The sequence below is a fragment of the Procambarus clarkii genome, chromosome 87, assembly GCF_040958095.1.
Source record: "Procambarus clarkii isolate CNS0578487 chromosome 87, FALCON_Pclarkii_2.0, whole genome shotgun sequence".
NCBI classification, from domain to species: Eukaryota; Metazoa; Arthropoda; class Malacostraca; order Decapoda; family Cambaridae; genus Procambarus; species Procambarus clarkii.
This window is the reverse complement of record NC_091236.1, coordinates 4,614,182-4,639,976: the sequence shown is the minus strand read 5'-3', so window position 1 is coordinate 4,639,976 and position 25,795 is coordinate 4,614,182. Positions and strand designations below refer to the sequence as shown.

The window sequence follows — 25,795 nt, the reverse complement described above, 5'->3', positions numbered from 1 at the left end:
TCTGCAATGTCATTTCCCATTATTCCCACATGACTTGGCACCCAGTTGATAAGTATCCGACGACCTTGATGTTTGAGTGTTTGCATTAATGATATGACATTTGTGATCAGATGGATGTTATCACGTATGTGTTCTTGTTTCAAGGTTTCAATGGCAGTTCTTGAATATGTATGTATGATGACATATTGTCGGTGTTCTACAAGAGTATGTTCCAAAGCCTTTTGAATGGCTAGCATCACTGTTTGTAGAGTTGAACACCCGTTTGAGAGTCTCCAACTATTTACAGTTTCCTGCCTTAACTACAGCTCCGGTTTCTTGTCTCTGCTGGTCTACTGATCCATCTGTGAAGTATGTGAAGCTGTCAGACGCCAAGTTTGCTTCTATATGCATCTGTGCAATGTTACGTAGCAGATGAGGATTAATCTGGCTCTCTTTTCCTTTAAGAACCATAATCTTAAAGTCTGCTGGCAGCAATTCCCAAAGGGCTTGCATAACAAAGTCTGCATGTATTTCCTCGACACCCCCTCTCAGTGGGTCCATCTGTTGCTATTGGAGGCTCTTCTGTCCCTAGTTAGTGCTCCAGTGATTATATCTTTAAGTGAACTGATTCTAGGTCTAGTCAATATCTTGGTCAGCATGCACGCAGCAATCCCTTTTACCCTTAATTCAATTGACGTTAGCTTAGTTTCTAGTCTTAGGTTCAGTGTTTTAATCCATCTGAGAGCTCCTGTTATGACTCGCATTGCATCATTTTGAATAACCTCAACGTTTGCCCACTGGCCAGGAGAAAGAGTGAGTAAGGTAGGCGCTGCATAATCAACTAGGGAACGAGCGGCGTGTATATAAAATATTCTTAACACTTTGTGTCCCGCTCCTAGATGGGGCCCTGTGATTGCTCTCATTATATTCAGTCGTGATTTTGCTTTCTCCTTCAGAAATGATGGTGTTGGAGATGATGGTGGTGCTGTGGGTGATGATGGTGCTGGGGATGATGGTGCTGGGGATAATAATGGTGCTGTGGGTGATGATAGTGCTGGGGATGATGATGGTGCTGTGGGTGATCATGGTGCTGACCATATAGCACTTGGAAGGTGTCAGGATAAGGATTTGGGATAGGACGGTGGGGGGAGGGGAAGGAATGGTGCCCAACCACTTGGACGATTGGGGATTTCCAGCTCAAGTGTTTGCTAAATGGGAATGAATCTGACTGGAGAAATGAGGTAAGTGGGGTACCACAGGGGTCCATTTTTGGGCCAACCCTTTTTGTTATATACATCAATATACATCAATGCCATAGATGAGAATATTTCAAACCACATCATCAAATTTGCAATTGACACGAAGATTTATGGTAAAGTGGGAAGTGAAAATGATATTGAGGCCAAAGATATCTAAATGAACACAAATAGTCGGAAGATTGGCAATTGCTCTTTAATACTAAAATATGAAAGCCCTTGCAGATAGCCCATAACAATGCACATTACAGCTACCAACTCGACAACACTACCATGCAACAAATTGAAAAAGAAAATGACCTGGGAGTCAGAATCCACCAGTCATCGAAAGTTGCATAACAAATGGGTGCTGCAGTGAGAAAGACAATCAAACCCTTGGAATGGTCAAACGAACCTTTAACTTCAACGAAAAGAAGGTAGTGATTCAACTGTACGAGTTGAACACACACACACACACACACACACACACACACACACACACACACACACACACACACACACACACACACACACACACACACTCTGAGCCTGTGTGAGTGCACTAGAGTACCGCGCGGGTCAGAGGGCCGCATAAAAGTCACAAGGTTGAACACATTACAGAGGCCGACGCTTTCCTCTCTCGTAGCGCTAAGGCCACTTGTTCCGGCCCCCAGCGGCAGCTTCCCCCCAGTAATTACCGGCATGGCCGCGCTCTCAACCACATCTCTCTATCCGGATCGCCAAGTGTTGATGCTCCACGAACGGGTTCTCGTGGCACGGAATGCGGATTGCTGCTTTATGAGCGAATATAACTGCAAAATAGGAATCATGAACTAAGAGTTGAGAAAAAGTAGATTGACGAATGAATAAGAGGTCACGAGAATATTTTTTGTATATATTTACGCAATCACTTACGAAACCTGTACATCTTTTCTTGTTCATGGCAGGTCTGTTTACATTTATGAGTTTTGAGTTCCGAAGCACTATGAGGTTGTTTATAACAATAATAACCTTAGATTGTGACCTGTGCAAGCTTGTAAACAACTCTTTTTAATGATGATAGATGATGATTGATAAAGAATAAGCCACCCAAGAGGTGGCACGGGCATGAATAGCCCGTAATCTTTTTAATAAACGCAAAGTCGCCGGATGATTAAGGAAAGATGTACAGCTTTCGTAAGTGGTTCGTAAAGTTTGGTGAATCCTGCCGTTTATGAAGTCGAATTCACAGAAACTGAGAAAAGTGTACAATGTACAAAGTGTTGAAGCGACGGTTCCTCCAGTCCCATGTACAACTCGCCCACTCAACGAATGCGTCTCATATTGAACGTTGTGACAAATCAAGAGACCGGGCCGACGTGTGGCAGTTCTCTGGCAGCCTAAGACGTCGACCTATCACGACGAGCAGTGTATTTACCCGAATTTACCTGAGGTAAAGCCCACTCAGAATTGCTTATATTTCCTGAGCCTGGAGGTACTTATCTTCTCCGCTGGTACAGCTCTTCAGGCCCACTTTTACCCTCCTCCCATCCTCATCACCTTGCATGTGCTAAAATTGAACTCCAGCAGCCACTTGTCTTCCAGTCCTATTTATTTATTTTGTTGTTTAGACAGGAAAGTGGGTTGTTGAGGCTGGGTAGTTTGCATACATGAGAGAGAGAGAGAGAGAGAGAGAGAGAGAGAGAGAGAGAGAGAGAGAGAGAGAGAGAGAGAGAGAGAGAGAGAGAGAGAGAGAGAGAGAGAGAGAGAGAGAGAGAGAGAGAGAGAGAGAGACCAGAGAAACATAAGGTTGAAATTTATAGACTATCAGGTAAATATAAGGATGGCAGTGTGTGTGTGTGGAACACATGGACAGTAGTAGAGACGGGGAAGACGGTGGACAGTAATACTGGGTGAGTGGCAAGGCAGCGGAGGGGGGCACAGAAGGTCGGCCTAGATTGCCTTTATTTTTTACCAACGAAGCGTTAGTGCCCAGAGCGGTGGTGTGATGCCCTACCTCTCTCACCTGTGTGTGTGTGTGTACTCACCTATTTGTGCTTGCGGGGGTTGAGCTTTGGCTCTTTGATCCCGCCTCTCAACTGTCAATCAACTGGTGTACAGATTCCTGAGCCTACTGGGCTCTATCATATCTACATTTAAAACTGTGTATGGAGTCAACCTCCACCACAGCACTGCCTAATGTATTCCATCCGTTAACTACTCTGACACTGAAAAAGTTCCTTCTAACGTCCTTGTGGCTCATGTGGGTACTCAGTTGTGTGTGTGTGTGTATGTGTATGTGTATGTGTATGTGTATGTGTATGTGTATGTGTGTGTGTGTGTGTGTGTGTGTGTGTGTGTGTGTGTGTGTGTGTGTGTGTGTGTACTACATTCACCACCTGTGTGTGCGTGTGTGTGTACTACATTCACCACCTGTGTGTGTGTAATTACCTAAGTGTGTGTACTCACCTAGTTGTGCTTGCGGGGGTTGAGCTCTGGCTCTTTGGTCCCGCCTCTCAACTGTCAACACGTGTGTACTCACCTAATTGTACTCACCTAATTGTGCTTGCGGGGGTTGAGCTCTGGCTCTTTGGTCCCGCCTCTCAACCGTCAATCAACTGGTGTACAGATTCCTGAGCCTATTGGGCTCTATCATATCTACATTTGAAACTGTGAATGGAGTCAGCCTCCACCACATCACTTCCTAATGCATTCCATTTGCTAACTACTCTGACACTGAAAAAGTTCTTTCTAACGTCTCTGTGGCTCATTTGGGTACTCAGCTTCCACCTGTGTCCCCTTGTTCGCGTCCCACCAGTGTTGAAAAGTTCGTCCTTGTTTACCCGGTCGATTCCCCTGAGGATTTTGTAGGTTGTGATCATGTCCCCCCTTACTCTTCTGTCTTCCAGTGTCGTGAGGTGCATTTCCCGCAGCCTTTCCTCATAACTCATGCCTCTTAGTTCTGGGACTAGTCTAGTAGCATACCTTTGGACTTTTTCCAGCTTCGTCTTGTGCTTGACAAGGTACGGGCTCCATGCTGGGGCCGCATACTCCAGGATTGGTCTTACATATGTGGTGTACAAGATTCTGAATGATTCCTTACACAGGTTCCTGAACGCCGTTCTGATGTTAGCCAGCCTCGCATATGCCGCAGCCGTTATTCTCTTTATGTGGGCTTCAGGAGACAGGTTTGGTGTGATATCAACTCCTAGATCTTTCTCTCTGTCTGTTTCATTAAGTACTTCATCTCCTATTCTGTATCCTGTGCCTGGCCTCCTGTTTCCACTGCCTAGTTTCATTACTTTGCATTTACTCGGGTTGAACTTCAACAGCCATTTGTTGGACCATTCACTCAGTCTATCCAGGTCATCTTGTAGCCTCCTACTATCATCCTCTGTTTCAATCCTCCTCATAATTTTTGCATCGTCGGCAAACATTGAGAGGAACGAATCTATACCCTCTGGGAGATCATTTACATATACCAGAAACAGTATAGGTCCAAGGACTGACCCCTGCGGGACTCCACTTGTGACGTCTCGCCAATCTGAGACCTCACCCCTCACACAGACTCGTTGTCTCCTGTTGCTTAGGTATTCCTCTATCCACCGGAGTACCTTCCCTCTCACTCCAGCCTGCATCTCCAACTTTCGCACTAGCCTCTTGTGTGGCACTGTATCAAAGGCTTTCTGACAATCCAAAAATATGCAGTCTGCCCACCCTTCTCTTTCTTGCCTTATTTTTGTTGCCTGGTCGTAGAATTCAAGTAACCCTGTGAGGCAGGACCTGCCATCCCTGAACCCATGTTGATGCTGTGTTACAAAGTTCCTTCGCTCCAGATGCTCCACTAGTTTTTTTCGCACAATCTTCTCCATCAGCTTGCATGGTATGCAGGTTAGGGACACTGGCCTGTAGTTCAGTGCCTCCTGTCTATCCCCTTTCTTGTATATCGGGACTACGTTAGCTGCTTTCCAAGTATCTGGCAGTTCCCCTGTTGCCAGTGATTTGTTATACACTATGGAGAGTGGTAGGCTCAGTTCTCTTGCTCCTTCCTTTAGAACCCAAGGGGAGATTCCATCTGGGCCTATAGCCTTCGTCACGTCCAACTCTAGTAAACACTTCCTTACTTCCCCACTGGTAATCTCAAACTCTTCCAGTGGTTCCTGGTTAGCTATTCCCTCACTTACCTCTGGAATTTCTCCTTGTTCTAAGGTGAAGACCTCCTGGAATTTCTTATTCAATTCCTCACACACTTCCTTGTCATTTGTAGTGAATCCTTCCGCCCCTATCCTTAATCTCATAACCTGTTCCTTTACTGTTGTTTTTCTCCTAATGTGGCTATGCAACAATTTAGGCTGAGTCTTTGCCTTGCTTGCGATGTCATTTTCGTATTGTCTTTCTGCCTCTCTTCTCATCCTGACATATTCATTCCTGGCATTCTGGTATCTTTCTCTGCTCTCCAGTGTCCTGTTATTCCTATAGTTTCTCCATGCCCTTTTACTTTGCTGCTTAGCTAGCCTACATCTTTGATTAAACCATGGGTTTCTCATCTTCATTTCTCTGTTTTCCTTTTGGACTGGGACAAACTTGTTTGCTGCGTCCTTGCACTTCTGCGTGATGTAATCCATCATATCTTGGGCCGTCTTTCCCCTGAGCTCTGTTTCCCATGCTATATCTGTTAGGAATTTTCTTATCCCCTCATAGTTTCCCTTTCGGTATGCTAACCTTTTGGTTTCGGTATCCCTCCTCGAGTTCAATAACCCTTCTTCAATCAAGTACTCAAACACCAGTACACTGTGGTCGCTCATTCCTACTGGGTCCTCAAAACCGATTTCTCTTATGTCGGAGTCGTTCAGAGTGAAGACTAGGTCGAGTCTCGCTGGTTCGTCATTGCCTCTCATCCTTGTGGGTTCTCCGACATGCTGCGTTAAAAAGTTGCTTGTCACCACCTCCAATAGTTTGGCTCTCCACGTATCTCCACGTATCCACACACACCACGTAGTGTGTGTGTGTGTGTGTGTGTGTGTGTGTGTGTGTGTGTGTGTGTGTGTGTGTGTGTGTGTGTGTGTGTGTGTGTGTGTGTGTGTGTGTGCACTCAGCTATTTGTGCCTGCAGGCTCGAGCTCTTGGACCCCACTTTTCTAGCCGTTGGTTGTCTAATGCAAGGACTCCAGACCTACTTCCCTATCATACTTGCTTTTAAAGTTATGAATGGAGTTAGCCTCCACAACCTGCTCCTTGAAGTCATTCTATTTACTAAATTCCCTGACGCTAAAATATAACTTTCTAACATCTCTATGACACATCTGAGTCTCAAGCTTCCATCTGTGCCCGCTTGTTCTATTGTATTCACTGTAAACATCTCTTCTGTTTCCACCTTATCAATCCCTCAAAGTATTTTATATGTCTGTATCATGTCCCCCTCCCCTCTTCCTCCTTTCTAACGTCGTCAGGTTTAGTTCCTTCAGTCTGCCGTCGTACCTCATCCGGAAGAAGAACGGGTATATCTTGAGGTTATCTTGAGAATATTTCGGGGCTGTAGTGTCCCTGCGGCCAGGTCCTCGACCAGGCCTCCACCCCCAGGAAGCAGCCCGTGACAGCTATCTTGAGGTTATCTTGAGATGATTTCGGGGCTTTAGTGTCCCCGCGGCCCGGTCCTCGACCAGGCCTCCACCCCCAGGAAGCAGCCCGTGACAACTGACTAACTCCCAGGTACCTATTTACTGCTAGGTAACAGGGGCATTCAGGGTGAAAGAAACTTTGCCCATTTGCTTCTGCCTCGTGCGGGAATCGAACCCGCGCCACAGAATTACAAATCCTGCGCGCTATCCACCAGGCTACGAGGCCCCTAACTGTACTGACTTACCAGCTGACTTACACACAGGTACCTATTTTACTGCTAGGTAACAGGAGCATAGGGTGAAAGAAACTCTGCCCATTGTTTCTCGCCGGCGCCTGGGATTGAACCCAGGACCACAGGATCACAAGTCCAGTGTGCTGTCCGCTCGGCCGACCGGGTAAGGTAGGACGTGTGATTTTATATTTTCTTTCAAGAAGAATGCAGAGAGTAACAGTCAATATAAAAATAAAGTCCAAGGGGCAGTTAAAAGTTCTGTGCCTCAGGTCACAGTCCTCGAACCACGACTTTTATTTATTCTTTTATCATATATAGACAAAGAGACTAGTCAGTTCCTTGTCATCCTGAGCAAATGATGCAAGAATCAGCATGAAAATTACTTCTGCGGAAGACAATAAAAAATTGGAAACCAATACCAATAAAGTCTTCGATTGGGCAACAGAAAAAACATTGATATGGTGTTTAACTGTATTAATTTCCAGGTACTGAGGTATGGTGGGAATGATGAACTTGAAGGAAACAGAGTACAGGACACAGTACCACTACACAGTACAGGGCACAGTACCAGTACACAGTTTAACACGGGTGACACACGCACAAGGGGGACACAGGTGGAAGCTGAGTACCCAAATGAGCCACAGAGACATTAGAAAGAACTTTTTCAGTGTCAGAGTAGTTACTAAATGGAATGCACTAGGAAGTGATGTGGTGGAGGCTGACTCCATACACAGTTTCAAGTGTAGATATGACAGAGCCCAGTTGGCTCAGGAATCTGTACATCAGTTGATTGACGGTTGAGAGGCGGGACCAAAGAGGCAGGGCTCAACCCCCGCAAGCACAACTAGGCGAGTACAACTAGGTGAGTACAGTACTTCCGGGAGCCCCCAGGTAGTACATATATGGTCGCTGCCTCGCATAAAGCAATAGGCCTACAGATTCCTTTATTCTTAATGTTGTATGTTCTTCTTTAACTCCTCCTCCTCCTCCTCCTTCTGGCATGCCACAACCATTAAGGCCGACAATTAAAGTAATCCCCATAAACTGCCCGAAACACTTTGCGTAATAGTGGCTTTAGGCATTGTATGTACTAACTCTATCTATAAATCTATCAATTTTTGTAAAACCTCTTGTATGTATGTACTTTACCTGAATAAACATTTATTTATTTATAAACTCATGGCTCAACCACCTTGAATAATCGATCTGTAAAATAGTAGGAAATAAGGTGAAGTTATTCATCATTCACCAACATCAGATGTGACACACACTCAACCCACACATCTGAAAATGAAGAAAATGGCGAGGTTTCTGTCCTGAACCATTACCAAGTCGCATGTCTAATTGGGAATCTAAATGGGCCTCTGTACCTGGGTGTGTAATTAGCTGTCTCTGAGCCTGGTCATTGTGAGAGTGTCTGGCGTGAAACGTGTTAGAGCAGTTGTGGGAAAGGTAGCGGGGGTGGAGGGCGTGGAGTGTGAGGTGGTGGAGAGAATGGCGGTAATAATGAAGGGAGTCAACACGCTGCTGCTGTTGTCTTGGCTACAGTCACCTCTTGCACATGTTTACTTAATACTGCTCGCAGCACAGCCACGCGTAACCCTTTTAATAACACTCTTCTAACTCTTCCCTGCCACTGTAAAACTCTTCTACTTTACCACAATGTTGTTCCATCAACTCACCTAGTTTACTGTGACAGACTCTAAGAGGTTCTATAAGAGCCGTGGCGCAGGCGCAGTCCGTAGAGTAGCCGCGCGCACGAGGGCCCCACAGTCAGCAACACACCGTTGCAACACCGTTAATGTGCTACTCTTCTGCAACACGGAACACAGGAGCAAGGAGGGGCGAACCCCGAGCCAGTAGCACGCTGTCAGCTTAACGGCTCCATTATGTCGTCAAGCTTACCAGCATTTGTCACATTATGTGCTGGGTCTTTCAAGCCCGGGGCGTGAGGGAAGGTGGGACGTGAGGAAGGGTGGAGTGTGAGGGAGGGTGGAGTGTGTGTAGGTGGGTGGAGTGTGTGTAGGTGGGTGGAGTGTGAGGGAGGGTGGAGGGTGAGGGAGGGTGGAGTGTGTAGGTGGGTGAAGTGAGCTGGCTTTATGAGGGCGGGTTGGGGTTAGGGTCCGGCGGTGGACAGGAGGAGTGGCGATATATTAGGGTGGACAAGCCGCGTAAAACCAATATGGCAGTGTTATTGAGGGCGGTTGGACTTGGGGTGCGGGGTGACGGTGTACTGGTGGGGGTGTAGTGGCCGGACACAACAACAGCGCCGTAGGCAAGAAGGATCAGGACTGTCCGGAGGTCATGCCGCTAACACTGAGGTAAACAGACGAGCCACAGAGATAAATGAACGGTTCTTTAGCGTAACAGTGGTGGGGGGATGAAATGAACTAAAGGAGTAGGTTGTAGAATCAAATACCATTCTTAACTTTAAACAGGAAATATGATAGGGAAATAGTTCAGGAATCATTGCATAAGACAACCGGCGGCTAGAAAGACGGGGTTGAAGAGCTAATACGCGATCCTGCAAGCACAAATACCTGAGTACACACGCACACACACACACCTACGGGGATCTGTGGCTGAGTGGTCAGCGCTCAGGATTTATAGTCCTAGGGATGTGGGAACCAACCCCGGCAATGGCGGAAACAAATGGACATAGTTTCTTTCACCCTGATGGTCCCTGTTTCACCTAGCAGTAAATAGGTACCTGGGAGTTAGATAGCTGCTACGGGTTGCTTCCTGGGAGTGTGTGTGTGTGTGTGTGTGTGTGTGTGTGTGTGTGTGTGTGTGTGTGTGTGTGTGTGTGTGTGTGTGTGTGTGTGTGTGTGTGTGTGTGTGTGTGTAAAGAAACAAAAAGTTGAATAACAGTTGAGAGGCGGGCCGAAAGAGCCAGAGCTCAACCCCCGCAAGCACAACTAGGTGAACACACACACACACACACACACAGGGAGCGAGACTCGAGCAATAACATTTTAAGAGTTCCAAGAGCTAGAAGTTGGCCAGGTGTGAAAAGCACAATATGTGGAAATTGTCTGGGGTGAGATGGCTAATATTTTACCTCAGTGACTGCAGGTGGCCGTGCTTGTTCTGAACACCCAGTCGCCACTTCTCACCCTCACTCACAACCACGCACTGCTGCTCACAAGCACTCATTATTGTTCACAATCACTTACCAACACGTTTACCACTCAAGCTCCGTTACCAATACACTCTACCACTCACAAGTCCGTACCAACACACTCTAGTACTCACAAGTCCGTACCAACACACTCTAGTACTCACAAGCCCGTACCAACACACTCTAGTACTCACAAACAATCAAGCTCACATAAGCCCTCTTCGGCACCAATAATTAAGCCATCCCCAGAACTCATAAATATTAATAAGTGTATCACAAACACTTACCAACTCTCTCAAGCACTCATAAGCACTCACAATTGCTCACAGGTACTCCCAATAATTAGCACACTCCCACTGACCTCCTAGCCCTTGAGTGACACTGGACTAGTTCCTGGTGTAATTACCTAAGTGTAGTTACAAGATGAGAGCTACGCTCGTGGTGTCCCGTCTTCCCTGTACTCATTGTCGTATAACGCTTTAACACTAATGACGGTTTTGGCCTCTGCCACCTCCTCACTTAGTTCCAACAAAATATCATCAGCTGCTTAAGGCTGGTTAATATACGACTTGCCTTTAGGAATCTGAACAAAGAGAATCGTTCAGCATCTTGTATTTTGTTTATATGGGAATATACTTCTGGAATATGTGGCACCAACGTGGAGTCCTTATCTCGTTAAACACAAAACCAAGCTGGAGAAATTGAGAGGTGTGCCACCTGGCAACTACCAGAGCTGAGAGGTATGAGTTCCGTGGAAAGACTAAAGGAGTTAAAGCTCACATATCTGGAAAGGAGAAGACATGATCACACTTTAGAAAATACTTAGGGGGAGCTGATAGGACAGACTATTTAACCGAGGAAGGACTTGAACAAATGGAGGGACTCAGAAACAAAGTACCCAAATGAGCCACAGAGACAGCATAAATATTTCTTCAGTGTCAGAAGAGCGAGTAAATGGAGGCAAACTTTATACACAGTTTTAAACCAGCCCAAATGACTCAAGTAATTAAGGTCTAGTAATCTTTGCCAGAAACGCTATGCGTATCAGAGGCTTTAGGCATTGTAAGTACTAGCTCTATCTATAGGTCCAACATTCTGCTTGTAACTCATCTTAAATGTACTTTTATTTGAATAAACATTTGATTTGATTTGAAACCCATACGGCAGTGGTTTATGGGTTGAGAGGCGGTATAGAGGAGCTGCAGCTCACCCCTCACTAGTACAACTAGGTGAGCACACCTGGCAAACATTGTCAGCTCAACTCAAGCAAACTTTTGCAACGGAAGTGAATAATTACGATGTGGATTGCAGGGCGTGGCAAAGGGGGAGTGGGGGGGGGGAGGAATAGGGAAGGGGGAGAAGGAGTACATTTCTAAGGGGTATGGGGTTTAGTGGCACGTGGGAGGGAGGGAATTGGGGTATGTAAGAGAGCAAGTGACTGGCAAGATGGAGGGGAAGAGGGAGGGGGAATGTGTGCCTATTGGCCCATACGAGGCCGCTCTTATTATAACCACCCAATCTCACTCACATATACATGTCTAACCCACTAATTTATTATTGTGTTGGTCGAGGCCTTTCTCTTGGTTCTGGTCGCTCAACGTCAGGTCCTCACACATCATTCCTCCCAGAGTCTTGACAATATTTTCTGATTTATAAACCTTTCCGATTCCGTCTTGTATACAATATACGTTTAAAGTCCATTAATATTTGTATATATATATATAAGTTTAAATTTATCTGCTGGAAAAATTTCCTCACCAGAGTTTGGTTTAGTTGTATTGAATTACTTTCGTTTTCTGTAGGAAAAACAGTTGAAAATGAAGTAAGTCATTACTTGCATTGTTGTTCATGATGAATGGTGAACATTTCAGGTCACATAGTGACAGTGTTGGAAGCTGGCAACCTGCTGGGGAAAGCCATTGTCACGCCCACACTCAAGTCATTGTAATACTCGAAATTAAAACAAATATGTATAACAACCTCTTCATCAGTATTCACATCACTGAAGCCTACAAATCCAGTGGCATGAATGTGCAAAATGTTTATTAATAATGTTCAGAATATATTGAGAGAAGATATCGTCCTTTAAATGTAAGATTTATCTCGTGTTCAATAGACGGAAATTCTAGAGAGCCAAATGGCTCTCATTTGTCCACCTGGCAGCTCACCACGAGGTGCTCCATGTAGAATATCCACTTTTTACCTTAAGCCCTGTATTTTCACATGTCTCTCTGTCTCTCTCTGCCTGTCTGTCTCTCTGCCTGGCTCTGTCTCCGTAACAGCTGTCTAACTCACAGATAGTTAGATAAATACCTATTTAATGTTTGGTAACAGGGACATCAGGGTGAAAGAAACTCTGCCCATTTGTTTCCCGCTATCAACGGGGATCGAACCCTAGTCCTCAGGATTACTAGTCCAAAGTGCTGATCAGCCACCAGGCGCCCAGGTGTCCACTCTGCCACCAGGTGTGTGTGCGCGTGTATGTGTGTGTGTGCGCGTGTATATGTGTGTGTGCGCGTGTATGTGTGTGTGTGCGCGTGTATGTGTGTGTGTGCGCGTGTATGTGTGTGTGTGTGTGTATTCACCTAGTTGTGCTTGCGGGGGTTGAGCTCTGCTCTTTTCGGCCCGCCTCTCAACTGTCAATCAACTGTTACTAATTACTACTATTTATTTATTTTTTCCACACACACATACCCACCCAGGAAGCAGCCCGTGACAACTCTTTAACTCACTGTGGCGCAGTGGTTGGAACGCTTGCTTCATACTTCCTGGCTAAGAGTTCGACTCCCTAAGACGCCAGGCGGATGTTTCGTGTACACTCCGACGCCCAGGTCACACTAACTAGGATGAGGTTAACCTGGTCACCCATTCTGCGTCTGGCCAGACCCACTGGTACATTACCGAACTAAGCGTACCCAGCATACATTATACACCACGTCCGTCGGTGTATACGCGCGCTAATGTCTCTCTTATGAACACACCAAAACACCCACAAAAATATAAAGAAAACTGAGAAATGTGAAAGAGAAAGTGGTCAAGAGATTTGAGATTTGAATTAACAGAAAATAGTGGTGGAAGCGGCGCGCGTAGGAGGAGTAACTTACGTAATAAGGTTCCCGGGAGTACTGTCCGGTTTCTCTCGACTCCCAATCCGGAATCCGGGTTCCAATCCCGATGGGACAAATTTCCTTACTAATTAATTCTTAGTTAGAATTAGGACTAAGTGTAGGTGCAGCACTTGGGTGGGGTAGGTCTTAGTGAAGGAACGCCTCACTTGTTACTTAATTTAAGATCCTCGGGAATCGAACGCCGAAACTGAAAGTAGCGACACCGTCGCTCTACCCACCAGTTTAAATGGATTATTTTGTATATATGTATTTTTTTTACCAGTGATCACTTATTATTTTCGGTAGTGGCGTCGCGTCCAGTCGTGTGGTGTCGTACTGCTGGGTGACGCACGCCTGGACCACAAGCCACACCCACACGCAGACGTGACAACTTGACGATGCTACACTTCCTCTTGGACCATTATCATGACATGATATACTCTCCAGGATGGTGGCATAGAGGGCGTCTCGCCTTCCCATCCTTCTTATGTGTCTTAGTGGGGGAGAAGGGGGCGGGGTACATTATCTGGGACCTTCACTTGACAGCCTTCCTTCTCAGCGCTCTCTGGCTCTGCCTCTATCTCTGGCGCTATCTCTGGCCCTGTCTCTGTCTCTCTCTTTCTCTCTCACACAAGTTTCATTTCCAACATACAAGCTGAGACAAGAATAACTCAACGGAATACTAAATAAAAAATCTGAATTATCGTATTTTGAAGTTTGATAACTCGGTGTAAACATTGACCACCATTTTTACAGAAGCTAAGTGCAAATAACGGAATAGTACAGAAAGTGTTCCATAACAAAAGAACAAGTGCAATATTACAGAAGGCAACAGAAAACGCAATACCATCAGCCTGGGATATAACTGCGTACGCTGCTGCTGGGGTAACTGTTATAAGCTTTATACACGATATTGGTCGCTACTCGGACCTATTTCCCTTACCTACACCCCGGACTGGGCAAGAGGAGAGGGAGACAGAGGGACATCCACGGCATGCTGGAGGTCTAGCTACCGCTGGCTCAACATGGCGGGTTTCCGTCTTCACTTATTGGCTCTCTTCTACATTTTTGGCTGCTCCAGCGCCACCAGTAGCTCGGTAAGTAGTTAGAACCGCTCGGTAAGTAGTTATGACCACTCGGTAAGTAGTTAGGACCACGACCACCGCGACTACCACCACACAGTAAGTGGCCACACCACTGAACTACCTCCAACACCACTATTCAGCGTTGTAACGACAGGTCACCTTTTTACCTATCACAAGATAAATTTGATAGCACGGATATTAACAAACATATTTGTTAATATAATAAACAGACAAATTTGATAGCACGGATATTAGTCTGTATTGGGAAAACTGGAGTTTAAGAATGGGGAGTGTTTGCCAGTTTTGCTCTCTTATTCAAGCCCAATCCCCTCCCCCCCCCACACCTCCATCACCTAAACTTTCCCATAACCTGGAAATATCCCTCCAGCACTGAAAAAATTTCCTTTGTCAGGGAAATTTCCCTATAACCAGAAAGTGTTTCCATTCACTTAAAATGTCCACATGCCTCAAAATTTTCTCTTGATACTCAAATGACATCAACACTGAGCCTACTCTATGTCACAGATGACATAACTGTCACCCAAGAGCCCGTCCTCAGACCAGACCCATTACCACACGCCCCCCTCCCCTCTCTCAAACCACCTGGATAGTAATCTAGATATTTGTGATGGTCTGAAAGCATATTACGGTTCTAGTAATAGTTTACATGTTAACTGGCAAGTGAACCTTTGTCCTAAACGGAGATTATTCTCAATTTATACCGTTATAGTATTATAAATGATTGGTTTAAAATCTAAAAACATTTTCTTTAACAAATTTGGTTTTCTGTAAACAGAAATTTTGGGTACATTGAAATATTTTTTGAATTCCAAATTTGACGTTATCGTCAATAATACACTGTATAAACGTAACCAAATGTAATGAAAAATATCTAACCCTAACCTAATCTCACCATGGATAGTGTAGTTGATAGCACTATGTAGTCTTTTTCAGTCCATTCCCTTGAGCAGCTTTCCTCCCTGAGGACAGATTGTACCCAACGGAGGTCAATTTATTTTCTATCATTAAATAACACAAACCTTCGTTTCCACTATGAAAATAAAGATGAAATTTGTATTTTCACTTTTGTATTATTAGTAATAAGTTCAAACCTTCTTGTGAAGGATATAAGATGTAACAATACATATGTAATTGTCAGTGATGGAATCATCGTTGTTGTGTACTAACCCAGTCATGTCCCACCAGAGGTGTGACGAGGGATGGACCGGTCCAGAGTGTACGTCCCCAGCGTGTCTAGCTGGGTGCCATCCCGTACATGGTAACTGTACCCAGCCCGGCCAGTGTCTCTGTGCCCCAGGTGAGTACCTGGCATCAGAGTACAATGTGAGTGGGAATATTTGCCTAAAGATGACACAAGGAATTATGTAAACATGTGAGTGGTGTTTTGACCAATAAGACTCGTCGTTACTAAGTGCCTATTCATTCATAATCTTACCCAATACTACGACAACAACAAACGCGGCGTTGCCATTCTGCACTTTTCAAGAAATACGGGGGATAAAGGAATACTTTTCCTCAACTGTACAAGAGTATTTAGAGTAGCCCGTTCTCATAAACAAAGTCCATTCCATGCACCCCGCCAACCCCCTGTTTATAATTGAAAAACGGTTTACACACGACTCAACTGATGACGTTCGAACCCTTCCAGAACAAGTGCTTCACTGACGAATTTTGTTCGAACCACAACGCTGTAAATGATTTACCCACGTACTACAAATACAAATAATCGCCAACAGAACCTAAACACCTAACATAACCAATGCCTAAATATGCACAGAATGCTAATATATAACAATATTAATATACATTTGAGAAAATTTCTATTTTCAATGAACAGCAAGTTTAAAACTTATGAATGCGCTTGTGTGGTCGACTGCTGAATGGAATGGACTTGGTCTGAGGACGGGTTGGTTTGGAGACCTATAGGTGTCACAAAACAATTATATATATATATTTTTTCAGATCAGTATAAGTTTAAGATAAGAACATGTAATGGATATGTATGTGTCATATAATGGATATGTATGTGTCATGTAATGGATATGTATGTGTATCATAGAGGTGATCAGTTGAGTGAGTGTTACACACCTACAGGTTGGCGCGGGCAGGAGTGTAGTGAGTGTATCCCTCGGAGTGGGTGTCAACACGGCTCCTGCACCACACCTGACCAGTGCCTCTGTCACCCAGGATGGTCAGGACCCCTCTGCTCAAAGCGTGAGTATATATACACACACAACACTAAGACATTCTTCTTACGGGCTCACCATAGCCCGTGCTACTTGGAACTTTATGTTCCGAGTAGCTGAATCTAGAACAACAACAACCACCAAGATATCTCCATATACTGTTTCTCTCACTAAAACAACTCGCAATATAGTATTGTTTATTTGTATTTGTTGACGGCAGTATTTGTTGTATTTGTTTATTGTTGCAAATAATCTTACGTGTTTGTTTACTCCTTGACAGCTGTTTGCAGGGAAGGCTGCCACCCCAGTCATGGCTACTGTGACCTGCCAGGGGAGTGTAGGTGAGTGTGTGTGCCTGGCAAGTTACTATGGGGGAGTGTAGGTGAGTGTGTGTACCTGGCAATTACTATGGGGGAGTGTATGCGAGTGTGTGTACCTGACAGTTACTATGGGGGAGTGTAAGTGTGTGTGTACCTGACAGTTACTACGGGGGAGTAACTAGCCCAGGTGAGGGTGTTGTAGTACAAGCATACAGAACAACAAACATAAAATGGAGAAAAGTGAACCTGTTACCGTGATCCATTTTCATTACGGCATTAAAGTTAAGGGAAGACAACAGTCTAAGCCTGTCAACAGGGGTCAGAGGTCATCAGCTCCTGAGCCCAGGTCACCTACAAGCCGTCGGCTGTGGTGATCCCTCAGTGGAGTGGGCATCATACCCTTAAGATCATACGATCACTCTTTACATGTCAAATTTAACAATTTCATTTTGGGTATTATCCCTGTAAAGTACCAATTGCATGTACTATGACGTCATAATGTATCATATACAACTCTGTAGCCCCTGAAATGCGGCAGCACACCCGTGGCTGGACTCTCCCAGACACGTGCATGCTTCAGAGAGTCCAAGACGGTGGTAATATCCCGCAATAGTCCAACAACGCTGGTAATATTCCACAATACTGCCTCCATGTTTTATCTTACCGACTATACCTTTCATACTGACAGGTGTCGCATAGGATGGACGGGGCCCACCTGTGAGGAGTGCAAGCCGCTGCCTGGCTGTGTCCACGGCTCCTGCACTAAACCCCTAGAGTGCAAGTGTGACTCTGGGTGGACAGGCGGACTCTGTCAGACCCGTGAGTACTTGTGTTTCACTCTCTCGCCAGGGGAGATGAGTGTATTCTTGTGTATGTTGATAAGTGTTCACTTTTGTAAGTGGATAAGTACACACACACACACACGCTCAGGAATCTGTACACCAGTTGATTGACAGTTGAGAGACGGGACCAAAGAGCCAGAGCTCAACCCCCGCAAGCACAACTAGATGAGTACACACACACACACACCCATGCAATAAACCCGTCTCCCTGTGTCACTGTCGGTGATGATTAGAATACATGGTTCAATCACGCATGTAAGGAAGCACACCAATAAAAATGTTAGATTAGTGTTAAACACCTGCCCCACACTCTACAGCTGTATGTGAGACCTGCCCCACACACTACAGCTGTATGTGAGACCTGCCCCACACTCTACAGCTGTATGTGAGACCTGCCCCACACACTACAGCTGTATGTGAGACCTGCCCCACACACTACAGCTGTATGTGAGACCTGCCCCACACTCTACAGCTGTATGTGAGACCTGCCCCACACTCTACAGCTGTATGTGAGACCTGCCCCACACACTACAGCTGTATGTGAGACCTGCCCCACTCTCTACAGCTGTATGTGAGACCTGCCCCACACTCTACAGCTGTATGTGAGACCTGCCCCACACTACAGCTGTATGTGAGACCTGCCCCACACTCTACAGCTGTATGTGAGACCTGCCCCACACTCTACAGCTGTATGTGAGACCTGCCCCACACACTACAGCTGTATGTGAGACCTGCCCCACACTCTACAGCTGTATGTGAGACCTGCCCCACACACTACAGCTGTATGTGAGACCTGCCCCACACACTACAGCTGTATGTGAGACCTGCCCCACACACTACAGCTGTATGTGAGACCTGACCCACACTCTACAGCTGTATGTGAGACCTGACCCACTCTCTACAGCTGTATGTGAGACCTGCCCCACTCTCTACAGCTGTATGTGAGACCTATATACACCCTGCCCCTAATGTTAAACACCTGCCCCACAGTGTAACCCCTGTGATGGTTGTGAAAGCTGAAAGCTAAAACATGGGAGTTATGATAAATTAGTTTAACATATACTCTGACAAGGTTAAACAATTATCACCGGCACTCTTAAGTCCTTCTTAGTCACTCTCTCTCACCATTCATAATAATACATTCATAATACATTTCCTATGTACTTGTTCCCATTCCAAAGACCTGGTGACCTATGTTTTCCTCTGATAACTATACATCTCTTGCCCGAAGCACACTATTCAACGAAGTGTTTGATAATGTTGATGTGGTAGCTCATGAACCAGCAAGGAACCTTCAGGTTACATACACAACTGGCTACTCTACTATGCTCTGCTGTTTCCAGGTGGCGGACTCTACTCTCTCTCCCAGGACACACTGGGCAGCTCTCTTCTCTCTCTCTCTTCCTTCATGCTTCCTCACCTTCTCACAAAGTGGAACTCGTCAAACGTTTTAGTGAACTCTTCAGTAAAAAGAGTATAATAATAATTTTAATTCAATGTGTTGGGGGACAGGCAGCCAGTGTGTGTGTACAGTGTACATTTTAGGCTTATGTCAAGGTCCTCCCCCACACGGTGGAACTACTGATCCCGCCCAGGATGCAGCCCCACAACAAGCTGACTAACTCCTGGGTACCTATTTACTGCTAGGTGGACAGGGGCATTGGGTGATAGGAAATACACCCCAATCATTTCTGTCCCACCCGGAATTCGAACCCGGAATTCCCGATTGCGAGTCGAGAACGAACCCGACTGACCTGCAATTGCTAGATACCTTCGTATTTCTTATATATGTAAAGTAGCTGCGAACTGTAATAATATCCGTCTCTGAAATGATTCACTCAAACTTAGCTCAAACAAGATGCTTTTTTTCCATTATTGTTTGCTAACTTGATACACTGTTGAAAGTCAAGAGCCAGTGTACTTGTATTAGTACACTGGTAGTTATATTAACACTAACCAAAGATGCTATGAAATAGATGGCAATATTACAAACCACATCAAAAATGTGCAGATGACATCTGTACATTGTGCAGATGACACAGATTTGTCGTAAAGTAGGAAGTGAAAATGATATTGAGGCGTTATAAAGAGATCTACATGAACTCTACTAATGGTCAGAAAACTGGTAAATGTTATTTAATAATGATAAATGTAAAACCTCCTCATGTGGGGCATAACAACCCACGCCACAACTACCTAATTAACAACATTACCTTGCAGCAGACTGGTGAAGAAAACGACCTTGGCGTCAGAATCAATCATTCACTGCAAGTTGCACAACAAGTGGGAACAGCAGTAAAAAAAAATGGCTAACCAAACCCTAGGAATGGTCAAGCGTACCGTTGACTTTAAGGAAAAGAAAGTAGTTATTCAACTGTATAAATCTCTGGTGCGGCTCCATTTGGATTATTGCATCCAAGCATGGCGACCTCATCTTTAGAAAGACATAACTGCCCTGGAAAAAGTGCATTACCAGGCAACACAAATCATTCCAGAGATAAGTCATCTCTTGTATCAGGAACGGTTGAGGGCCACGGGGCTAACAACACTGTAAACCAGTCATGATAGGGCGGGATCTTATCGAAACTTTTATAATACTGAACAATTTGGAGGATGTTGATCCGGACAATGTCTTCAGAAGGTCAGATGTAACACAAACAAGGAGCAACGGTTGCCCTGTCATGCTCAACAAGCCACAATGTAGGACCGAAAACAGGAGATGCATTTTTACTCACAGCAATATAAAACTATGGAACCGCCTACCCGCCGAATCTGTAAATGCCAAAAATGCTGCTGAATGTCAAAATTCAACTCGATAAAATCATCAGGACAAATGGAGGGACCTTTGCCAAGCCACCGGCTTCCTGTCCTCAGTCGAGGCCACTAGAGAGTTATTAGCCCTCAGGTTATCGCGAGAAAGATGTTGAGGTGACCACACCCTCACGCTCACTCCTCACAAATGTACTTCACTTCATTTGAACTCACTCGAGTCATTCAGATCAGTTTTATTCAGATCTTAAATGAAATTCTATATCAAGGGTACCCACTTGTCCATTTTTCTGATGCTATTAGAGATGTAAATGTCAAAACAAATGACATTATTTAACAGTTTACAACCCCAATATTGGGGTTGTATGCAGGTGAACAATGGAAGGGAAGCTGGTAAACACTGACCTTGCTAAGTTACATTGTGAACAGCGGAAGTGTTGAAGACGTGTCTTACAATGTCCTCCTCACACTCCCTCAGCTCTCATGCCTGGCCTCATCTCCACACCCACACTTGAAATAACAATTCAGACACGAATGATATCCTTTTCTCTGTAATGGATCCACCCATCCAGCAAACTACCAAATACTCTATCTCAGTCATCCGCTTATCACTGGCCATAACAAACTTGCCAAATATATCACTTGATTGTGAGGAAATGTAACTTCAGAATAAGTGATGTAAATATTACTGTAGTAAGCCTCCGGTATAGAATACAAGAACTATTCAACAGAGAAGGCTGGGAGGTCCCCAGCTGGATATTGGGGCTTAAAGAATTACTGTCAGAAAGAGATGACTTGTTGACAAGTATCTTATGATCCCATGTTGCGTGAGCTGTGTGTTTAGTGAGCGTGTTGCAGGCTCGCTAAACACACAGCCTACTGGATGCCTACTACTGCAGGCTCGCTAAACACACAGCCTACTGGATGCCTACTACTGCAGGCTCGCTAAACACACAGCCTACTGGATGCCTACTACTGCAGGCTCGCTAAACACACAGCCTACTGGATGCCTACTACTGCAGGCTCGCTAAACACACAGCCTACTGGATGCCTACTACTGCAGGCTCGCTAAACACACAGCCTACTGGATGCCTACTACTGCAGGCTCGCTAAACACACAGCCTACTGGATGCCTACTGCTGCAGGCTCGCTAAACACACAGCCTACTGGATGCCTACTACTGCAGGCTCGCTAAACACACAGCCTACTGGATGCCTACTACTGCAGGCTCGCTAAACACACAGCCTACTGGATGCCTACTACTGCAGTAGTAGGCATCTACTACTAAGAGGCATCGCCTCTTAAGTCTCTTGATGCAGTACTGAAGCGCTGCAAATTATTATAATATCTTCATATAATTAGTTTGTTAGTTACTTCATTTTAAGTTACTAATACTACTGCGACCACTATTGCAATTATTAGGCTTACTACTGTTTATACTACTGTCATTATTAGGCCTATTGTTGTCATTATTAGGCCAAGTGTAGGCATTACTAGGCCTACAGTTGTCATTACTAGGCCTACAACTGTTACTACTAGTCATTACTAGGCCTACTACTGTTTTAACTACGGTTGTCATTACTACTACACTGAACCAACATACATCACTCAAACTGTAAGGCAAAATTGTTTTCCCATATATTTCTATAAAATGATAAGTGAGTTTTTCACTGGTGTTGGGCAGACGAGTCCAGGGAGAATACTAACAACGTGTACACGGAGCTACTAATACAGTCCTCTAACCTAAGCTCTTGGTCCCCAGCTGTGTGTGGCCACAACTGCTCCAAGGTTCACGGGCACTGTACCAAGCCGGGAGAGTGCAGGTACGTCTTTCAACTTAAAGCATGTACCTTTCTGTGTGTGCACCGCCCTAGGTGTACCTCTGTACCTTTAATGAAACTTCTTCATTATAAGTTACACCATTTTATTTACTTATCTAACAACAATTCTTCTGATTTAAATCCACTATTGAGTCTCGGTAGTAAAGATGGCCTTTAGTATTATTTTCCTCGATGGTGCCCATGTAAAAATTACAAAACAGTACTAAGTACTATTCCATGCAGCCGCCAAACCCCATGTTTATGAATGAAAAACGATTTACACACGACTCACAACTGTTGACGTTCGAACACTTCCTGTGCTTCACTGACGATTTTTGCTCGAACCACAACGCTGTAAATGCTTCACTCTCGTACTACAAATACAAATAATCGCCAACAGAACCTAAACACCCAACCTAACCAGTGTCTAAATATGTACAATATGCTAATATATATAACAATATTAATTGATATTTGAGAAAATTAATGTTTTGAATGAACAACATGTAAATATTGATGAATGCGTCCTTGGGGTCGACCGCTGGATGGAATGGACTTGGTCTGAGAACGGATTGTCCCAGAGTTCGGTCTTTGACCTGGCCTAATGTAGTTTGTGATCTGGTCAACTAGGCTGTTGAACGCTGCTGGGTTTTCGTACACATTCCATTATGCATAAATAATCAATCAATGACTTACTTAACATTAGTAACCCAACTTATTTTAATAGTCTAAAGAGACACAAGCGACGAAATTCAAACTTTAGTAGCTATAGACTTTCAAAAAGTAGCCCAATTCACCACTATTAGCCCAATAGAGCAACACTGGACAGTACTTACCTCTTGTTCCTCTGAGTGCATCTTGTTACAGTCCCGTTCCTGTGCCAGGTAAGCCCGGGCTACTTGCAACTGTTTGTTCAGAGTAGTTGACTCTAACCCAGCCTGTGAGTGTGCAGCTGGGAGCCCGGGGTACCCTCAGGGGGGTGACGTCATCATCGACTCGCACATGTCACTGCCATTCTCCAACATGATTGGCTGAGAGCCTCCAGCCCAGTAGTTGACTGGTTAACGCCTCTCTCAATTTCTGCAACAAAATTTATTGACGTCACCGATTACCCAAGCCTCTATGGTTTGAACTAAATTTCCACAGCCAACATGCTATCCTGATTGAAATTGACAGCTAGGAACAAATTAACTGTTTTTTGTTAATATACGTCCTGTGTCATCCCTCTTAACTGCCCCTGTTAATTTTAACTAGTTTCTAGTTAGTCTGAAAGATGGTGCTTGTTTTAATTGCTAGTACAGCCTGCGGCAGAATTTTTGCCCTAATGAGAGTGGCATTGTAAATGAAACTGTAAAGCTTGTAACTAAGAGAAAAATATATAGACATTTACATACCAGTGTGCTTAGACATTTACATACCAGAGTCTAGCACAGGTTTAGCAATTAATTTTGTATAGAGCAACACACAAGATGTATAGTGATCACAACACAGCAGTTGCAACATCAGGATCTGCGGGTTGGTACAAGAGTTCAACCAACTACCAACCACTTAGTTTGATGAAAAGGAGCAGTAAAACAACAGAAGTATACTTACACCGCATCAGGCTTGGATACCCATGTGCATGGGGACTAGGCTTACAGGTTCCGGAAGATGAGAGGAAATGTCAGCACTGTGGAGAAATGCCCGACAGACCACTGGAACATTATCTATCACAGTGCACAGTTACAAACCAACTGAGATTTAGCAGTGCAGTAGTTGCTAAACACATTGGACATAATCTTACTGAAGTCAACAGACGTGTCATAACACACACACACACACACACGTCATTCCCCAGCATGTGTGAGGTACAGGCGGCTCTACCGATTACAGGTGTCGCCTCACTACAGCTACTATTACAGTACACGGGTGTGCATAAACTAGAAACCTTGGATTACAGATGCGAGTCACTAACAGTTGTACATTAATTACAGGTGCGATGTGGGGTGGTGGGGCGAGAGGTGTGACTTGTGCTTCCCTTACCCTGGGTGTGAACACGGCACCTGCACACAGCCCTGGGAGTGTACCTGTAACCCAGGATGGACAGGCATGCTCTGCGACACCCGTGAGTAGCCACACCAGTTGATTGATCGTTGAGTACACACGAAGTGGTCTCCCTCGCTATCTTAAAGCCTAGTATTTCTGAAGATTAGCCAGTCAGGGTTTCCTATTACCCTCGACAAGTAACGGGGTCCACAGAGGCGAGATGCAACTCTTGATTAAATATATGTATTATTTAATTCTTAAATAGGGCACTTAATTCACCAGAAATAAACAACTTGTCCTGTAGGCTCACATCCTCCATACATCCTGTCTGAACTGAACGCAACTGAAAAACTAATACTATCCTACTCTACATTTGTCGTAAGATAATCCAGGTCAGAAACATCCACCTCTCCTGGTTAGGGAATAAATCTTTGAGGATATATTTGGATAAATCTTTTCTGAAATGAGTACACACAGATACACTATCTCAGGATTAATGCTGGCCCACAACTTCACTACACATTATGTCCTACAAAAATAACATCATAATTCATTATCACCACCATTACATGCCATATAATAGTCCTCGATCACATTCTCTTAACCAATGTCCTTCCACAAAGTAGTGGTTTTCTTTATTTACTTAGTTGTGCCAATAATACTGTGCTCATCTGGCAACTCCGTCGGCTCTTGCTGGATAAAGCTGGATATATAAGATCAGTATTACAAGTTTCAGCCCCGCTCCTGTGCCAGGTAAGTCCATCATGGGCTCACCATAGCCCGTGTTACTTGGAACTTTTAGTTCCCAGTAGCTGAATCTTAAACAACAACAACAGATCAGTATTACCACAAGAGATACCAAGTTTAGAGATCTCTCACCTTCCATTGCGTCAGTCACACGCCTTCCACATGATGAACAAACACAAGAGGAATGAAGGTATATGTGAAGGCCAAATCCACGGTGGATCCTAGACTCTTTATCCTCGTCTGGATTCTGTCCTCCATTGTCTTTCAGACGTCTCGTGTGATCCTTCTTTGAGCTCGTCGTCTGAAACTGATGGGGATGGAGACCATAATGCTTCCCCAAAGAGGAACATTCCATCCTGCAATCATCAACTAAGAAATAAATTCAACCCACATGAAAGAAAGGGGCAAACATTTTATTTATATATATATATATATATATATATATATATATATATATATATATATATATATATATATATATATATATATATATATATATATATATATATATATATATATATATATATATGCAATTGACGATCACAAAACACTGATCATTTTATGCGGAAAGTCCACAGAGAAATATGAAATGAGGTGAACGTTTCGGATTTGTTAAAGCCTTTGTCAACACCAGACTGACTCAGTCTGGTGTTGACAAAGGCTTTAACAAAGCCGAAACGTTCACCTCATTTCATATTTCTCTGTGGAC

At 44.5% G+C, this 25,795-nt stretch overlaps 2 protein-coding genes across 2 annotated transcripts in view; one reads left to right on the top strand and one right to left on the bottom strand.

Annotated features, from left to right (window-relative positions):
• Window positions 1-25,795, bottom strand: part of LOC123747093 (cytochrome P450 6j1) — a 68,865-nt gene that overhangs the window by 15,295 nt on the left and 27,775 nt on the right. The window contains exons 11-12 of the mRNA XM_045729125.2: window positions 25,219-25,442; window positions 23,151-23,394 (exon numbers count right to left, since the gene is read on the bottom strand). The gene's annotated coding sequence lies outside the window, so the exon portion shown is untranslated. The remainder of the gene's footprint in view (window positions 1-23,150; window positions 23,395-25,218; window positions 25,443-25,795) is intronic.
• The window catches only part of LOC123747094 (uncharacterized), a 57,435-nt gene that overhangs the window by 27,372 nt on the left and 4,268 nt on the right, over window positions 1-25,795 (top strand). The window contains exons 7-12 of the mRNA XM_069317307.1: window positions 15,563-15,674; window positions 16,472-16,591; window positions 16,844-16,904; window positions 17,572-17,702; window positions 22,257-22,317; window positions 24,288-24,418. Coding sequence (XP_069173408.1) covers window positions 15,563-15,674; window positions 16,472-16,591; window positions 16,844-16,904; window positions 17,572-17,702; window positions 22,257-22,317; window positions 24,288-24,418 — 616 coding nt within the window. The remainder of the gene's footprint in view (window positions 1-15,562; window positions 15,675-16,471; window positions 16,592-16,843; window positions 16,905-17,571; window positions 17,703-22,256; window positions 22,318-24,287; window positions 24,419-25,795) is intronic.